We start from the raw sequence: 21,057 nt of genomic DNA on the forward strand, positions 1-21,057 counted from the left end.
ACCCAAGTATCAATATTTTTTCCAGAAACAAGAAAGAGGCCTTATGCAAGGGGGGTATTCCCATAAGCATTCTTGACTTTTTTCCCATTTAACACTTTTTTTCTGTTAACTATTCCAAAATTTATCACATAACACTGAAATATGTTGAATGAATAAATAAACAAATAAATATCTTGGTGTAACTATTCTTTCCTTAAAAATTATTGAATTCTGACTGGATATAAGGGGTATGGGGTCATGCTAAATTATTGAGCAAAAAAATGTTACTGTAGGATCAGGAGTTGGCAAATTATGACCCATGGGCCAAATGTGGACATCAATCTCTTTCTCAAATAAAGTTTTATTGGAACACAGCCACAATCATTTGTTTATGTATTGTCTATAGCTGCTTTTGTACTACAACAAGCAGAGGTGAGTAGTTGCAACAGATACTATATGGCCCACAAAATCTAAAATATTTACTCTTCGGCCTGTTACATTAGAAGTTTGATGATCTTACCATAGATCGAGAAAGTTAAGCAGAAAAAGAGGATATGATAAAAGCATCATTCACATCCATTTCATCATCTTCCCATATATTTAGGAGTAAAGATGCAGATGAAGGTTGAGAAGTAAGCTTGTGAAGTTCTGTAGGTCATGCCTCCAAATACATTACCTGCAATTGGAAATGGTTAAATAATTGTGGGGCCCAATGCAAAGTGAATATGTATGGCCTTTTGTTAAAATATATATATATTAAAAGAGTACATTAATCCTCCTTAAACTCTTCCAAGAAATGAGGAGGGAACACTCCTAAACTCATTCCATAAGTCCAGCATTATCCTAATACCAAATATCAATACTCATCAGAATTGTAAAGGAAGTAAAATTGTCTCTATTCACAGATGATATTATTTTATGTATACAAAATCCTAAATACTCAACAAAAAAATGATTGGAACTAATCAACAAATTCAATAAAATTGCAGGATACAAGATCAGCACACAAAAATCAGTAACATTGCTGAACACTAACAGCATTTCTGAAAAAGAGATAAATCTCATTTACAATAGCATCCAAAACAACAAAACACTTAGGAATAAAGTTAACCAAGGAAGTGAAAGATTTCTACTCTGAAAACTACAAGATATTGATGAAAGAAAAAGAAGAAACAAATAAATCAAAGATACCCCATGTTAATGTATTGGGAGAGCTAACATTGTTAAAATGTCAATACTACCAAAAGCCATCTATGGATTCAATGTAATCCCTATCAAGATTTCATGGCAATTTTTACAGAAATAGAAAAAACACTCCAAAAATGTATATGGAACCACAAAAGACCCTGAATAGTCAAAGAAATGCAAAGAAAGAAGAACAAAAAAGGAGGCATCACACTTCCTGACTTCAAGTTATACTATAAAGCTATAGTAATTAAAACAGTATAGAGCTGGCATAAAAACTGACAAATAGACCAGTGGAACAGAGTTAAGAGGCCCGAAAAAAGGCCAAGCATATATGTTTTTAGTATGTCATTGTATTTGACAAGAGAGACAAAAATACTCAGTGGATAAAAGACAGTCTCTTCAATAAATGATGCCTGGAAAATTCAATATTCACATGTAAAAATAAAATGGAACTAGACTCCTATCCTACACCACTCACAAAAATTAACTCAAAATGAGTTAATGACCTAAATGTTAGACCTGAAACCATGAAGCTTCTAGAAGAAAACATAGGAAAAAAGCTCCTTGACATTGGTCTTGGTGATGGATTTTTTGGAAATCACACCTAAACCACAAGCAACAAAATAAAAAACAAACAAGAGGGACTACAACAAATGAAAATCTTCCTACACAGCAAAAGAAACCATCAACAAAGTGAAATGGCAATGTATGAAATGGGAAAAAATATTTGCAAACCATAAATCTGATAAGGAGTTAGTATGCGAAACATATAAAGAACCCATGCAACTCAACAGCAAAAAAACAAATACTCCAATTAAAAAATTGGCTAAAGACCTGAATAGACATTTTCCCAAAGAAGATATACAAATGGCCAACGGGTACATGAAAGGATGTTTAACATCATTTGTCATTAAGGAAATGCAAAGTAAAACCACAATGAGATGTCACCTCACACTTGCTAGAGTGACTATCATCAAAATAACAAGAGATAACAAATGCTGGAGTGGATGTGGAGAAAAGGGCACCCTTGTGCACCGTTGGTGGGGCTGTAAAATGGTACAACCACTATGGAAAACAATGCGGAGGTTCCTCAAAAAATTAAAAATAGAACTATCATATGATCCAGCAATTCTACTTCTGGGAATATATTCAAAGGAAACAAAAACACTAACTCAAAAAGATATCTGTGTCCCCATGCTCACGGCAGCATTATTTACGGTAGCTAAGACATGGAAATAACCTAAGTGTCCATCAACAGAAGAATGAATAAAGAAAATGTATATATGGATGGAATAGAGAAAGAAAATATGCATATATACACACACAATGGAATATTGCTCTGCCATAAAAAATTAGGAAATCCTACTATTAGTTACAACATGGGTGGACCTTGCAGGCATTATGCTAAGTGAAATAAGTCAGACAGAGAAAGGCAAATACTGTATGATCTCACTTAAATGTGGAATCTAAATAAACAAAAACACCAAACTCATAGAAAAAGATATCAGATTTATGGTTATGAGAGGTTGGGGTTGAGTGGAGGAGGAATTGGAAGAAGGTGGTTAAAAGGTGAAACTTCAGTTACAAGACAAGTAAGTACTGGGTTATATTGCACGACATGGTTGGCACTGCTTATAATATATAGGAAAGTTGTTAAGAGTGTAAATCCTAAGAGTTCTCATGGCAGGAGAATTTTTTTTGTTTTCTTTTTATTTGTTTGGATGAGATGCTGGATATCAACAAAACCTGTTGTGGTAATCATTTTACAATATATGTAAATCAAACCATCATGCCCTATACCTTAAAATTGTACAATGATGTATGCCAATTACTTCTCAATAAAACTGGGTGGAAAAAAAAACCCTTATTCTGTTGATCTTTTCTAATGTTTTTCTGATCTCTGTTTTATTATTTCTGCTCTGATCTCTGTAATTTTCTTCCTTCTGCTAAATTTGGGCTTTGTTTCTACTTCTTTGAAGTATAAAGTTAGGTTGTGTATTTATTTCCTTACTGCATACGTATAGGTACAGTAAAGAATTGACCCCTTTATCATTACATAATGCCCTTCTTATCCCTGATAACTTTCCTTACTTTGAAGTCTGCTCTGTCTGAATTTAATATAGCTACTGCTGCTTTCTTTTGATATGTGTTAGTATGGTACGGTTTTCTCCATCCGTTTATTTTTAATCTATGTGTCTTTATATTTAAAGTGGATTTCTTGTAGACAACATGTAGTTGGATCATGTTTGTTGATCCACTCTGACAATCTCTGTCTTTTAAGTGGTACATTTAGACTACTGTCATTCAAAATGATTATTTACATAGTGGATTAATACCTACCATATTCATTACTGTTTTGCATTTTTTGCCTTTGTTCTTCATCTTCCATTTTTTTCTGCCTTCTGTGGATTTAACTGAAAATTGTATATGATTCTATTTTCTCTTCTTTCTTAGCATATCATTTATACTTATTTATTTATTTTTTTAGTTGTTATCCTAGAGTGTGCAATATACATTTACAACTACTCCAAGTCCACTTTCAAATAACACTATACCACTTCAAAGGTAGTGTGAGTACCAATAATAACATAAAAGCCTAATTCCTTCCTCCCATTTCTTGTATCATTACTGTCATTCATTTCACTTATACATAAACATATATATATACATATACACATAAGATATAAACATAAACATAAGCATAAATGATTAATACATGGTTGCTATTTTATTTTAAAGTGTTGTCTGTTAGATTAATCAAGAGTAAGGAAAATAAATGTTTCTATTTTACCTTCATTTATTCCTTGTTCTATGCTCTTCCTTCTCCATGTAGATCTGAGTTTCTGACCTATATTTTGCTATTGCTCTTTTAAAGAACTTTTTTAATCATTTATCTCAAGGAAGGTCCACTGGCAACAAATTCCCTCCATTTTTGTTTGTATGAGGAAGTCTCTATTTCTCTTCCACTTTTAAAAATAATTTTGCAGGGTACAGGATTCTGGTGGGGTTTTTTCCTCAATATTTTGTTTCACTCTACTCTCTTCTTGCTTGCATGGTTTCTGAGGAAAAGTTGGGTATAATTCTTATCTTTGTTACTCTATAGATAAGGTATGTTTTTTCTGTCTTCTTTCAGGATTTGTTCTTTAGCTTTGGCTTTCTGCAATTTTAAAATAATATGTCTTTGGCATTTATCTTGTTTGGTATTTTCTGAGCTTTCTGGATCTGAGGTTTGGTATTTGACATTAGTTTGAGGGAAATTCTCAGTCATTATTGTTTCAAATATTTCTTCTGTTCTCTTCTTTCTTTCTTCTCATTCTGTTATTCCCATTATTTATATTTTACACCTTTTTTAGTTGTCCCACAGTCCTTAAATATTCAGTGCTGGGTTTTTTTTGTTCTTTCTTCTCTTCTCATTTTGGTTTTCAAGGATTCTATTGATATGTCATCTAGGTCAGAGAGACTTTCCTCATCCATGTCCAATCTACTGACAAGCCCATCAAAGACACTCTTCATTTCTGTTACCGTGTTTTTGATATTTTCAAAGATCAAAAGAAGCATTTCTTTTTTTCTTCTTTCTCAGCATTTATAGCTCTCTGCTTATATTGTATATCTATTCTTGACTGCTGTCTCCTTCATCAGTTAGATCTCTTAGCTATTAATAATAGTTGTCTTAAATTCCTTGTTTTATAATTCCAATATCCCTGCCATGTCTAGTTCTGGTGCTTGCTTTGTATCTTCAAATTGTGTTTTTGCCTTTTGGTATGCCTTGAAATTTTTTATTGATAGGTGTATATGGTGTATGGGGCAAAAGGAACTGCTGTAGAGTGACATCAGCATCATGGCAGTGGGAGCTTGCCCAGGACTCTCTCCCCTCCAACATACAACATGAAGGAGCAACAATATTCCAACAGAAGATATCCTAATAGCACAGGAATCCAAGGAAAGTCATGGCAGGCAGATGACAGAGGGCAGAGAGGCTGGAGCCCCCCTCAGAGGAGCTGGAATGCAGTAAGAGAGAAAGTCGTTCCCTCCCCTAAGACTGGGGTCGCTGCCATGGGAGGCTCCATGAAGGAAGGAGCAGTGGAGGGGTTGCACATCTACAAGATCACCCAGGACCCCCTAGGCCATTTCAGCCTAGAGGGAAGCCCTCTAACAGGGCAAAAGCTTTTGCATGGGGTGGCTTCATCAAGCCAAGACCCCAGGAGACCAGATAGCCAGAGCTTATTGGCAAACCACAGACTGCACGCAGGAGAAACTGCCCCCCCCCCCCACACCCTGCCATGCTGCACCATCTCTGCTTAAGGCGGAGGGCTGAGAAGACGCAGCTCTCAACCCCCATCCAGAGGCAATAGACTGTAACTGCAACCAAATAATATCACAATGAGAAAAGCTCAATCTTCCAGCGTCACACAGTTGATCAAATCTCCAGAACAGAGAGAAAATAAATACCCACAATTCAGTCCTGAGGACTCAGAAAAAAGTAAACCAAATGACAATAAATTCAAAATAGCTATCATCAAAAAACTCAATGAGGTAAAAGAGTGTATAGAGAAACAATTCAATGAGTTCAGGAGCTACTTCACAAGAGAGATCAAAACTATAAAGAAGAGTCAATCAGAAATACTAGAGATGAAAGACACAATTGGAGAGATAAAACAAAATATGGATTCCCTGAATGCTTGTGTAGACACCATAGAGGAGCATATCAGCATAATCAAAGATAGACATATTGAATTGCTCCAGACAGAAGGGGAGAGAGAACTGAGATGAAAAAGAAATGAAGAAAGTCTCTGAGAAATATCTGACTCAATGAGGAAAGGCAACATAAGAATTATAGTATTCAAGAAGGTGAAGATAAGGAGAATGGAGCAGAAAGCATGGTCAAAGAAATAATAGCAGAGAATTTCCCAAATCTAGAGAATGAGAGGGAAATGTGTGTGGAGAAAGCTTTCAGATCTCCTAGCTTTGTCAAAGCAAAACCATCCTTCAGATCTGAGGGAGAAATTAAATCTTTCCCAGAAAAACAAAAGCTAAGGGACTTTGTAGCCATGAGATCCCCCCATACAAGAAATCTTCCAGAAGGCCCTCATACCTGAAAAGAGAAACAAAGGGAGAAAGGGGTCACAAAACACAGAGTAAGGAGAGAAATAGAATCAGAAGAGGATATTCAACTATAGCATTAGGATAAAGAGAAGGAAAACACCAAAAACAAAAATGATCTTGTCACTTTAACAACAAACTCGCAACACAAGTTGGAATAAGATATGAAAATAATAATAGGAGGGGAAGAGGAAAGGGACTGAATCAGTTTAGACTAAGGAAATAAGAGGCCATCAGAAAATGGGCAGAAATTGTTGTCAAGAGGGCGGCATAAGCAGACTTTGAACTCGTCTCCTCCCACGAACACAATCAGGTTACAACTATTTTTGGAAAAATTACCCCAGATTGAAAACTGAAAACTGGATAAAAAGAAACCCCATAACAAGGGATGGTCCTGACTCAGCAGAAGAGGCAGAAATTCCTGCTGGAGAGGAAAAAAGCCACCTTTGGGAGCAGCAGAGCTTCTCAGATGGCCAAGCAGGAGACACCCTAAGGTATGTAGCCCTCACTGGAGGAGAGAGCTCAGGAGCAGGGGCTGATACTGCTATAAGCATCCTTCAGACTCAGCGCAACTGAAACTAGGATCTTACTGTCTGGATTCATTGGCTATTAACTGCAGCGAGGATACCCCCACAAAAGCTATCAGTCAATAGCCGAAAAGACCTGGGTCTTAAGGGCCCATGTAAGAACTCTCTCATTGCAGCAACCTAAAATCACCAGAGAGAAGCTGACAGTCCTTTGGTGAAATGAGGCTCACCTGGTGGGCTCTGGGGGTATCTTGGTGCCAGGAGAGACCTCTCCAGAAACTAAGACATTGGTGGGGGCCATTGTTCTGAACTGGTCCAGGTGTGCTGACACAGACTCCAGTGGGCACCACTGACGTTCACACCTTGGCCTGTAAGCCCAGGGGTCTGCCACACCCACTAGGCCACAGATGTAATCCAGTTCAGCCAGGGCAGGCAACCCACCCTAGGGACTGGCCCAACCTAACAGCAAGCCCTCAGGCTACTTTTCAGCCTGCATTGATTGGGTGCCTTGATCCTCTACAGGCAAGCAAAGGTGTCTGCCTCTGTGGGGCAGGGCCTCTGTGAGGACCAGGTGAACTGTGGGGGGCATTGGTGGAGAGATGGGGGCCTCTGCAGTATGGCATTGGGGTATGCTCCAGGGGGTTGAGAAGTTTGCATGGACCAGGACTGTGTTGATGGAGTGTGTGGTCCTGTGGAGGTGAGGCTTTTCAGTGGCAGAAGACCTGTGCTTCACAAATAGCCATGAAAAGGATCAGCCCCACCTTCCAAAGCCTGAAACAATTGAGTGCCCCCTGCCTAGGACCAGCCCCACTCAGCTGTACTCCTAAGAGAACTGACAACAGCTTGTAGGCCTGAGGCCTATCACAACTGTGAGCCCCTGAGCCTAGCAACCAGCTACACTGGGTACCAACCCAATTAAGAGGAAAACTGCAATAGGAGTGTGCTGATAGACTTTGTAGCCAACGGTGCTGAAGCTCCCCAAACTGGCTTCACAAACATCTGGCCAGGGAAGGAAAGACTAGACTCCCTGTGTACCTGCAGTGGAGGCGACACTGGCACAGCAGAAAGACACAAGTAGCCCACAAAGGGGTTACTCCTGGAACTTCTGGACTGGTGACAAGAAGGAGGCACAGTGCTGGGCATCATAAGGCATCTCATACATAAGGCCATTTCTCCTAGATCAGGAGACATAGCCAACTCACCTGATACATAGAAATAAGCACAGAGAAAGAGGCATAGTGAGGAGACAAAGGAATACATTCCAAGCAAGGGAACAGGACAAAACCCCAGAAAAAGGACTAAGTGAAACAAAAACAAGAGACCTACTCAACAAAGAGTTCAAATAAAATATCATGAGGATGCTCACAGATATTGGGAGAAGACTGGATGAACACAGTGAGATCATCAGCAAAGAACTGGAAGATATTTTTAAAAAACATGCAGAAATGAAGAATACAATACTGGAAATGAAAAATTCACTAGAGGGACTCAATAGCAGAGTATAGGATGCAGAATAACGGATCAGTGAGCTACATAAAAGACGAGAGGAAATAACCTAAGAAGAACAGAAAAAATAATTAGACAGAGTGAGAACAGTCTAAGGGAACTCTGGGATAATATCGAGCATGCTAACATTTGGTTTATAGGTGTCCCAGAAGGAGAAGAGAGAGACAAATGGCAGAAAATTTGTTTGAAGAAATAATAGATGAAAATTTTCCTAACCTCAGGAAGGAAACAGACATCCAAGAGCAGAAAGTACAGAGAGCTCCAGACAAGATAAACCCAAAGAGGCCCACAACAAGACACATTATAATTAAAATGTCCAAAATTAAAGAAAAGAAAGAATCCTAAAAGCAACAATAGAAAGGCCACAAGGGACATACAAAGGGAAGCCCATTAGGCTATCAACAGACTTCTCAGTTGAGACCCTTCAGGCAAGAAGAGAATGGCACTTCATATTTAAAGTGCTAAAAGGAAAAAACCTACAGCCAAGAATACTCTATCCATCAATGTTGTCGTTCAGAATGGAAGCAGAGATAAAGAGCTCCCCAGACAAGCAAAAATTAAAGAAGTTTATCACATATAAACAAGTTCTACAAGAAATGCTGAAGGGACTTATTTAAGTGGAAAAGCAATGACCACAAATAGACATTAAAAAAAAATTATCAAAAAAAAAAAAAACAACAACAAAAAACCCAGGCAATAAAATCACTTGTAAAGGTAAAAATATAGTAAAGGTAGCAGATCAACTACCTGTGAAGATCATATAAAGGTTAAAAGACAAATGTACAAAAATCACCTATTTCAATAATAAGAGGGTAATGGATAGACACACACTAAACAAGAGGCTATATATGATTTAGAAAACATAAAATGTGGGAGGAGGGGAGTGAAAAAGTAGAGCTTTTAGAAAGAGGTCAAGCTAAAGAGTCTATTAACTCAATATAGACTGTTATATACATAGAATATTAAATAGGATCCTCATGGTAATCACAAATCAGAAACATACAATAAGCAAGAAAAAAAAAGTAAAACAAAAGAAATCAAACATATTACTAAAGATAGCCATAGAACCACAAGGGAAGACAGCAAGAGAAAAAGAAAGGAACAAAGAAGAACTACTAAAACACCCAGAAAAAAAGAAAAGCAACAAAATTGCAATAAATACATATTTATCAATAGCTACTTTAAACATCAATGGACTAAATGCTCCAGTCAAATGCCATAGGGTGGCCAATTGGATAAAAAAAACAAGACCCATGTATATGCTGCATACAAGAGACACACTTCAGACCTAAAGACACTCACAAACTGAAAGTGAAAGGATGGAAAAAGATATTCCATGCAAATGGCAAAGAAAAGAAAGCAGGGGTAGCAATATTTATATCAGACAAAATAGACTTTAAAACAAAAACTGTAACAAGAGACAAAGATGGGCACTACATAATAATAAAGGGAACAATCCAACAAGAAAATATAACACTTGTAAATATCTCTGCACCTAAGATAGGAGCACCTAAATATATAAGCAATTATTAACAGACATAAAAAGAGAAATAGACAGTAACACAATAATAGTAGAGGACTTTAACACTCCACTTACACCAATGGATACATCATCCAAACAGAAGATCAATCAGGAAACACTCACCTTAAAGGACACATTAGACCAGATGAACTTAGTAGATATATACAGAACATTCCATCCAAAAACCACAGAACACACATTCTTTTCTAATTCTCATGGAACATTCTCCAGGACTGATCACATATTAGGCTACAAAACAAGTCTCAATAAATTTAAGAAGATTGAAATAATACCATGCATCTTTTCTAACCACAAAGGTCTGAAACTAGAAATCAAATACAGGAAGAAAACCAGAAAAGCCACAAAAATGTGGAGATTAAACAAAATGCTACTGAACAACGATTGGGTCAACGAAGAAATCAAAGGAGAAATCAAAAAATTCCTGGAGACAAATGAAAATGAAAATATGACATGCCAAAATCCACGGGATACAGCAAAAGCGGTTCTAAGAGGGAAGTTTATAGCAATTCAGGCTTACCTCAACAAAGAAGAAAAACCTCAAATAGACAATCTAAAAGTGCTTCCAAAGTTATTGGAAAAAGAAGAAGAAAGAAAGCACAAAATCAGCAGAAGAAAGGAAATAATAAAAATCAGAGCAGAAATAAACAATATAGAGACTTTAAAGAAATAGAAAAATTAATGAAACCAAGAGGTGGTTCTTTGAAAAGATAAACAAAATTGACAAACCCTTAGCTAGACTCACCACAAAAAAAAGAGAGAAAACTCAAATAAATAAAATCAGAAATGAAAGGGAGAGATTACAATGGACACCACAGAAATACAAAAGATAACAAGAGAATACTATGAAAAGCTATACAGCAACAAATTGGATAATCTAAAAGAAATGGGTAAATCCTCAGAAACATACAACCTTCCAAAACTGGACCAAGAAGAAGTAGAGAATTTGACTAGACTGATCACCAGTAAGGAGATCAAAACAGCAATCAAAAACCTCCTGAAAAATAAAAGTCCAGGACAGGATGGCTTCCCTGGTGAATTCTACCAATCGTTCAAAGGAGGCTTAATACCTATCCTTCTCAAGCTCTTCCAAAAAATTGAATAACAGGGGAGGCTTCCTAACTCATCTATGAAGCCAACATTATCCTGATACTGAAACCAGACAAGGACAACACAAAAAAGGAAAATTACAGGCCAATATCACTGATGAACATTGATGCAAAAATCCTCAACAAAATACTAGCAAATCAAATACAACAAGACATTAAAAAGATCATACATCATGATCAAGTGGGTTTCACTCCAGGGATCCAGGGATGGTTCAACATCCGCAAATCTATCAACGTGATACATCACATTAACAAAATGAAGAATAAAAATCACAAGATCATCTCAATAGATGCAGAGAAAGCATTTGACAAGATACAGCATCCATTTATGATAAAAACTCTGAATGAAATGGGTATAGAAGGAAAATACCTCAACATCATGAAGCCCATATATGACAAACCCACAGCAAATATCATTCTCAATGGAGAAAAACTGAAAGCTATCCCTCTAAGAACAGGAACAAGACAAGGATGCCCACTGTCACTTATTTAACATAGTAGTGTAAGTCCTAGCCAGAGCAATCAGGCAAGAAAAGGAAATAAAAAGGATCCACACTGGAAAAGAAGAAGTGAAACTGTCACCCTTTGCAGATGACATGATTTTATATCTAGAAAACCCTAAAGATTCCACTAAAAAACTTTTAGAAACAATAAAGGAATACAGTCAAGTCACGGGATACAAAAATCAATGGACAAAAATCGATTGTGCTTCTATAAACTAACAACAAAGTAGCAAAAAGAGAAATTAAGAATACAATCCCATTTACAATTGCAACAAAAAGAATAAAATACTTAGGAATAAACTTAACCAAAGAGGTGAAAGATCTGTACACCAAAAACTATAAAGCATTGTTGAAAGAAATCGAAGAAGACACAAAGAAATGGAAAGATATTCCACGCTCTTGGCTTGGAAGAATTAACATCGTTAAAATGTCCATACTTCCTAAAGCAATCTATAGAGTCAACACAATCCCTATCAAAGTTCCAACAACATTTTTTACAGAAGTAGAATAAAGAATCCTAAAATTTATATGGAACAACAAAAGATCCTGAATAGCAAAAGGATTCCTGAGAAAAAAGAACAAAGCTGAAGGTACTACCCTCCCTGATTTCAAAAAATACTACAAAGCCATAGTATGCAAAACAGCATGGTACTGGCACAAAAACAGACACACAGATCAATGGAACAGAATTGAAAGCCCAGAAGTAAACCCACACGTTTATGGAGAGCTAATATTCAACAAGAGAGCCAAGAGCATATGATGGAGAAAGAAGAGTCTCTTCAATAAATGGTGTTGGGGAAACTGGACAGCCACATGCAAAAGAATGAAAGTAGACCATTCCCTTACACCATGTACAAAAATCAACTCAAAATGGATTAAAGACTTGAATGTAAGACCCGAAACCATGAAACTTCTAGAAGAAAATATAGGCAGTATGCTCTTTGACATCAATCTGAGCAGCGTATTTTCAAGTCCCATGTCTGATCGGGCAAGGGAAACAAAAGGAAAAATGAACAAATGGGACTACATCAAACTAAAGATTCTTCTGCACAGGAAAGGAAACCATCAACAAAACAAAAAGACAATCTAACAACTGGGAGAAGATTTTTGCAAACCATATATCAGATACGGTGTTAATATCCAAAATATACAAAGAACTAATACAGCTCAATAACAAAAAAACCAACAATCCAATTAGAAAATGGGCAAAAGAGCTGAACAGAGATTTTTCCAAAGAAGATATACAGATGGCCAAGAGGCATATGAAAAGATGCTCAACATCATTAGCTATCAGGGAAATGCAAAACAATATGCTATTGAACAACAAATGGATCATTTAAGAAATTAAAGAAGAAATCAAAAAATATCTGGAAACAAATGAAAATGTTTACATGCCATACCAACTCATATGGGATGCAGCAAAAGCTGTATTAAGAGGGAAATTCACTGCAATACAGGCACAACTTAACAAACAAGAAAAATCCCAAATAAGCATTCTCAAATTACACCTAACTGAATTAGAAAAATAAGAACAAACAAAGCCCAAAGTCAGTAGAGGGAGAGAAATAATAAAAATCAGAGCAGAAATAAATGCTATTGAAACAAAAGAGGCAGTAGAAAGGATCAATGAAACAAAGAGCTGGTTCTTTGAGAAGATAAATAAAATTGACAAACCCCTAGCCAGACTTACAAAGAAAAAAAGAGAGAAAGCTCAAATAAACAAAATCAGAAATGAAAGAGGAGAAATAACAACAGACTCCACAGAAATACAACGGATTATAAGAGAATAGTATGAAAACCTATATGCCAACAAAATGGATAACCTAGAGGAAATGGATAAATTCTTAGACTCTTACAACCTCCTAAAGCTGAGTCAAGAAGAAACAGACAATCTGAACAGACCAATCACAAGGAAAGAGATTGAAACAGCAATCAAAAGCATCCCAAAGAATAAAACCCTAAGACCAGATGGCTTTCCTGGGGAATTCTACCAAACATTCAGGGAGGATTTAATACCTATCCTTTTCAGCTAACCAAAAATTAGGGAGGATGTAAGACTTTCTAACACATTCTACAAGGCCAACATCACTCTGATACCAAAGCCTGGCAAGGACAGCACAAAAAAGGAGAACTACAGGCCAGTATCACTGATGAACATAGATGTAAGTTTCTCAACAAAATTTTGACCACCCGAATTCAGTAATACATCAAAAGGATCATACATCAGGATCAAGTGGAATTCATACCAGTGACACAGGGACGGTTCAACATCCACAAATCAATCAACGCGATACACACATTAACAAATTGAGAAATACAAACCACATGATCATCTCAATAGATGCAGAGAGAGCATTTGACAAGATCCAACAGCCATTTACGATAAAAACAAAATGGGGATAGAAGGAAATAACCTCAACATAATAAAGGCCGTATATGACAAACCCACAGCCAACATCATACTCAATGGGCAAGAACTGAGCGCCAACCTCCGAGAACAGGAACAAGACAAGGATGCCCACTATCACCACACTTATTCAACATAGTACTGGAGATTTTGGCCAGAGCCATTAGGCAAGATAAATGAATAAAAGGAATCCAAATAGGGAGTGAAGAAGTGAAACTCTTCCTGTTTGCAGACGACATGATCTTATGTATAGAAACTCCAAAGAAACCATTGGAAAACTATTTGAAATAATCAACAACTACAGCAATATCACAGGGTATAAAATCAACTTACATAAATCAGTAGCATTTCTATACTCTAATAATGAACTAACAGAAAAAGAACTCAAGAACAGAATACCATTCACAATCACAACAAAAATAATAAAATACCTTGGGGTAAATTTAACCAAGGAAGTGAAAGACCTATACAACAAAAACTACAAGACTTTTCTGAAAGAAATTGATGATTACATAAAGAGATGCAAAGACATTCCATGCACATACATTGGAAAAATAAGCATAGTTAAAATGTCCATACTACCTAAAGCAATCTAGAGATTCAACACAAACCCAATCAGAATCCCAATGACATTCTTTACAGAATTAGAACAAAGAATCCTAAAATTCATATGGGGCAACAAAAGACCCTGAATTGCTAAAGCAATCCTGAGAAAAAAGAACAAAGCTGGAGGCATCACAATCCCTGACTTCAAAACATACTACAAAGCTACAGTAATCAAAACAGCATGGAACTGGTACAAAAACAGGTGCACAGATCAATGGAACAGAATTGAAACCTCAGAAATGAAACCACACATCTATGGACAGCTAATCTCTGACAAAGGAGCTGAGGGCATACAATGGAGAAAAGAAAGTCTCTTCAACAAATGGTGCTGGGAAAACTGGACAGCCACATGTAAAAGAATGAAAGTTGACCACTCTTTTTCACCATTCATAAAAATAAACTCAGAAGGGATCAAAGACCTAAAGATAAAACCTGAAACCATAAGGCTTCTAGAAGAAAGTATAGGCAGTACACTCTTTGACATCAGTATTAAAAGGATGTTTTCGGACACCATGTCTTCTCAGACAAGGGAAACAATAGAAAGAATAAACAAATGGGACTTCATCAGACTAAAGAGCTTCTTCAAGGCAAGGGAAAACAGGATTGAAACAAAAAAAAACTCACCAATTGGGAAAGAATATTTTCAAATCACATATCCTACAATGGGTTAATCTCTATACTATATAAAGAACTCACAAAACTCAACAACAAAAAATCAAACAACTCAATCAAAAAATGGGTAGGGGACATGAACAGACATTTCTCCAAAGAAGATATGCGGATGGCCAATAGGCACATGAAAAGATGCTCATCATCGCTGATCATCAGGGAAATGCAAATCAAAACTACACTAAGATATCACCTTACACCCATTAGAATAACCTTACACCCATTTGGCAAAAATAACCAAAACAAAAAGTAACAAATGTTGGAGAGGTTGTGGAGAAAAAGGAACCATCATACACTGCTGGTGGGAATGCAAACTGGTGCAGCCACTGTGGAAAACAGCATGATTTCTAAAAAAGTAAAAAATAGAAATACTATATGACCCAGCCATCCCGCTACTGGGTCTATCCAAGGAACTTGAAATCAGCAATTGCAAAAATCCCATGCACCCTTATGTTCATTGCAGCATTATTTACAATAGCCAAGACATGGAAGCAACCTAAGTGCCCATCAACTGATGATTGGATAAAGAAAATATGGTGTATATATATACAATGGAATACTACTCAGCCATAAAAATGGATAAAATCGTCCTATTCACAACAGCAAGGATGGACCTTGAGGATATTATGTTAAGTGAAATAAGCCAGATAGAGAAAGACAATATCTGTATGACTCCACTCATACGTTGAAGTTAAACATGTAGACAAAGAGAACAGATTAGTGGCTACCAGGGGAAAGGAGAGGTGGGGGGTGAGCACAAAGGGCAAAGTGGTGCACCTACAACACGAGTGACAAACAATAATGTACAAGTGAAATTTCACAAGGTTGTAAACTATCATAATCTCAATAAAAAGTTTTAAAAAAAGGAACTTCTGTAAATAGATGTTTGCTAATATGGTGAAATGTGGGCAGAGAAGAACTGTTCTATCGTCTTATGATTAGCTCTCCATATTTTCGTTAGCCTATGACTCTGGACTGTGAATTTCAGAAGGGTTTCTAAGGTTTTTTCTTCCCCGACCTTGAGTGGGACAGGATGGCTAGAGTGGGGTGGAATTGGGTATCTCCCTTCCCCAGTTCAGTTTGGCTCTGATTATACCTCAGCAGTTTAGGTTCTGTTTCACTCATTTCCCCTGAGGTCAGGGCTTTTAAGAACAGAGTGCTCTAGTATATTTCACAATGATTCCTTTTCCCCTTGCTCTGCTGGAAGCCTGAGGGGATTTTTCTCACATATTTACTGTGGGAATCTGGTCAAGCTCCCGGAAGTAAATCTCACAAAATTGTTGGGACCTCCTATGGCTGAGTCTCCTGGGACAGTTTTTTAACTCTCAGAGTTGTCCACACTAAGCCTCCAGTAGTTGTCAGTCTTGGTTCAGGTTTTCCTATCCCAGCAGTAGTTCCTGTGGCAGTTTCTGTCGTTTGTCTCTGCTCCAATAAGCCATGACGACCTGTATTTGCCCGTCTGTCTCTCTAATCTTGGGGGCAGCAGTTTGCCCTGTGTCCTCCCCTCTCTTATTGATCTAAGAAGAGTTCGTGATTTTCCAGTCCGTTCCACTCTTTACTTGTTGTTAGGAAGGAGTAGTGGCTCCCAAGCTCCTTACACAGGAAACTAGAAATGGGAAGTCTTTATTTTTGTTTTTGATGACTTTAAAGTTAGTTTAGTAAAATATAACCTTTTCTCTTTTCATATTTTCTGCTTGTGTTACTTTGCTTAAAATTGCATATTTTATGCCATAAGTATATAAATTTCACCTACATTTTTAAAAGCTGTTGTATGATGTGATTTTAAAATATTTTGATCCAACAAATTTATCTTGAAATATACGTATCTAATTTTCTGTGTATGTGTGGAATCCAACATTTTTGTTTGTTCAAATGCTTGTAATCATATGGATTTGTTCACTTCTGTTTTGAGAATCCACCTTTATCATAGGATAAAAGATCTCATTTGTGCTTTCTTTACTATTCTAATCATTGTATCTTTGTTATTATGAGTGTACATTCAACAGCACATATTTCCTACCTCAACTCTTTCCTACTTGCTAATTTATTAGTTTCTAGAGATGATGTTTCATTTATTTCCTCCATTTCATACCATATTGCTTATCCTAGCAATCAACCTATTACTTTGCTTGGAATCATCAAATGACTCTAGTCTATGACATCTATCCTCTCAAGGGGTCAATTTTATAATTTCTGCACTATTTTGGGATTGTCGCTTAAAACAGATAGTGGTTCATTATATGTGGGCCTTGCTGAGATGTGATATAATTGCTCTTTTAGGCAGAAGAAAGCAGCAATAAAGACATGTATACTTCTTATTTATGTTCCTTATCTTACTGTACTCCAAGAATAGTGTTAAATAGCAGAGTTGATGACTTGGCTTAGCCACTCGAGTGCTTGCACAACGGGACCGTGAATAAAGTTGTAAAAGGCAGGATGAATTCATTCCATCGATTCTTTCTTGTAAAATGGGCCTGTGAATGAACTAGTTGTGAATGGCAGGGAGGAAGTCTTTCCATGGGTTCTTTTCACATGGTCTCTTCTCATTAAGGCAGTTCTAACTACAACTACTGTTGAATGTTTGACCTTTCAGAAGCACACATTGGTGCTCAACTCTTGACACAATTTCATCTTTTGAGGCATTTAATCAGTAATTTGAATGAAAGTTGCTTACATGTACCTCTTCTATGCTGAAAGAACAGAAAATTGTTCTTACCAGGGTAAGTGTGTTTTCCAGATATGGCTTTGACTATCTTTACAGCAGTACCTTGGCCATTAATGATCCAAAGACACATAAAATTCCTAACGTCCTTAGTAACATTGCTCAGGACAAAGGAATATCTTTACAGCAAAGAAAGGACAACAATAGGTACACACCGGAGTGATCCACTGGTGCTGCAATGCACTGTATCAAGCATAAACTATCAGTCTGATAGTCTTTTAAAGTTGCAAGTAAAAGTGGAAGTAAATGCCAATTTGGGAATGACACTTTGTGTTTTAACGCGCGATATATACTTTGAACCAATGGACATTATAATGTATTATGTCCCAGAATGCATAGATCTGGAAACCAGTGGTGAATAGTGAGAGCAGCTCCATTCGCCATCACTTCCTTAGAGAATTTGAGCTGGACCTACAACTTTGACCTCTGCTCAGGTGGGGAAAATTCGTCTCCTGCAGACAGAGTAAGCATTTCAATAAACCTAAAGTTTCAGTAGCTCCCTGATCATTTTGGTTTCCTTGTGTTTGTTGATCAACGGACAAAGAAAGAATTTACTATCATGCAAGGGATAATTAATCTTCATTTTCATGAAGAAGTAGAGTTGCTGCTGCACTTGCATCAACTGTGATTGATGATAACATTAAACAAGTGATTGCAGCAATTACAGCCTGACAGGAGCGTGGTGATCATGGAGTCAGACTGCTCAGGTGTGAGGATGTGGATCTGGGCAAGTGATCTAGATCAGCAGAAGTACTGGATAGATGTGAGGGGATTCTAGATTGGGTTGTGGAGGAGGAATATGAAGAATACCATCCTGGGAACGTGTGTCATGAAAAGACCAATTAATACTTGTTGCGTTAACACACGTATTTGAAGAACCAATGATGGAGAGAACTTACGCGGAGTATGACTGCCTTTAAGCATGGAAAGATCTGGAGTGTATCTAACAATCTTGGTGCCTCACACGTATCGCTCTGCACTTAATATTCCCAAGAATGTAGATTGTTTTATGCCATAAGCTCCAGAGACCTTCTGTCTGAGGATTTTTCTTTGGATTTCAAAAGTACTCAACCCACTATGTGGGGAAGCCTGGAACTGCCATGGAGTTAGTGCCTCAGAGCTGCACCAGTACAGAAATACACAGCTTCCTTGCCTCTCATGTGGGACAACTGTAAGTCATAGAATCTATACACTCTCCTAGAAGGCCACAGCAGGACGGCACCCCAGTTGTCCACAATAGTTGGATACCAATTAATGCTCTCTCTATTGACATTCTTCCCTTCCCTATCTCAAACCCCCACTTCTGAACCAGTGTCTTCTGTGACTCTCTTCCAAATAAACTACTTGCACTCAGATTTTGTCTTTGGGTCTTTTTTAAAATAATAGTAAAGCCATTTGATCTACATATATAACAATTCAATGTGATGATTCTTTACATTGGTCACAACAAATTTACAGGGTTTTTTTTAGACATTATGAATAGTAGAAATGATGTTATTACATCCTTTTATTTGCAAAATAACTATAAAGTCAAAAAGAAAATTTTCTTTGTCAGACCATGCTGTTCTCAGTAAGAATATCAATGCTTAATATGTTGGATTTACATTTCCCATGTTGGTAATGGTAATGGACTATACTCCATGTGAAGTAGTAGTAGGTTTAGGATGACAGATGATGAATTTGCTCTGGATATATTAAATTTGAGGTGCCTAAATGGAGACGGACCAGCATGCGGTTGAATGTACAATTTTACAGCTCCAAAAAAAATGTGGTCAACAAAATCTGGAATAAGATATCTTTTTGCACAATCTTTTTATTGCTACCTTTATGTCTTTGTTCCGTAATGTATAGATGGTAGGATTCAAGACAGGGGTGATAGCAAAGTCAACAATGAACAGGTTTTTATCAAGTGATGGTGGGGGAGAAGGCCACACATACAGAAACATGCATGGAGTGAAAAACAAGAACACCACAATGATGTGAGATGACAAAGTGACAAATGCCTTGGATAAGTCTCCTGAGGAACGTTTCCAGACAGTGACCAAAATGAAGGAATAGGAAAGGATTAGCAGGATGAAGGTGCCCATGCTCATAAAGCCACTGTTGGCAGTAACAATAAACTCAAGCTTGGCTCCATTTGTACATGCAAGTTTTATGATCTTAGGAAAGTCACAATAAAAGCTGTCCACTTTATTAGGCCCACAAAAAGGCAAGTTCCTAACAAATAAAAACTGAGACATAGCATGGATCACCCCTGTTACCCAGCCAGTGATTACAAATAAAATACATATTTTAGGATTCATGATGTTCAAGTAGTGAAGAGGCTTACAGATGGCTGTGCACCTGTCAAATGCCATGGCTATGAGTAACACCATCTCCACTCCTCCTATGATGTGGATGAAGCATATCTGTGTCATACAACTTTTGAAAGAAATTAGTGTGCATTCATATAAAAGGTCTGTGATTATCTTGGGGACTGTGGTAGAGGAAAGGCCCACATCAATGAGAGACAGGTTCGCCAGCAGGAAGTACATAGGAGAATGTAAGTGAGAATCAAAAATTACCAAAAACAAAATTAAAACGTTCCCCACGATGACTCCTAAGTAGAGCAAAAAACATATCAAAATGAGAAAAAATTTTTTCTCCCAAGAACAAGAAAGAGCCAGTAACACAAACTCAGTGACCACAGAGTCATTTAGTCCACCCATTCGCTGGGACAGAAGAACTGATTTTCAAGTGACCTGAGGATAAAAATTAAGAAGAGTAAGTATAACAGGCACAACATAGACTCCTTATTTGCCTTGCTAATTAAGTTAGATATAACTGACTGAGGGAAGAAAATAGAAGATTTTGGAAAAAATAAGGTTAGCAACAAATTTATTATATAAAGTGGATATCTGAGGGAAAATGTGACTGTAAATAAAGCCAAATGGAGTTTCTTTAATTTTCCTCCCATTGTAAAATTTCTTTCAAATTTTTCTCAAAAGTTTCTGGATCATTTTCCTGACCATTGCCCTAAATGTTCTCACATCAAATAAACGTCCTCTCTCCTGTCATACCACTATTAATACTTTCACACAAATTCTATAGTCTCTTACTTGCATCTTTCTTAGCCCATTAACATTCTCTTACTTGACTGGGCTTATAGAGATCACCAGGAAAAAAGTACTTGAAGATATCCCATCACTACATACCTTGGGT

At 37.1% G+C, this 21,057-nt stretch overlaps 1 protein-coding gene across 1 annotated transcript; it reads right to left on the reverse strand.

Moving 5' to 3' along the window:
* Positions 1-19,628: 19,628 nt before the first annotated feature.
* LOC124234706 (olfactory receptor 4F15-like) lies at positions 19,629-20,564 on the reverse strand. Its single transcript, XM_046652070.1, has one exon. It carries the CDS (start codon positions 20,562-20,564, stop codon positions 19,629-19,631), a length of 936 nt encoding a protein of 311 aa, XP_046508026.1.
* Between the last annotated feature and the right edge of the window lie 493 nt (positions 20,565-21,057).

This window comes from Equus quagga, chromosome 2 (assembly GCF_021613505.1).
Source record: "Equus quagga isolate Etosha38 chromosome 2, UCLA_HA_Equagga_1.0, whole genome shotgun sequence".
Lineage (NCBI taxonomy): Eukaryota > Metazoa > Chordata > Mammalia > Perissodactyla > Equidae > Equus > Equus quagga.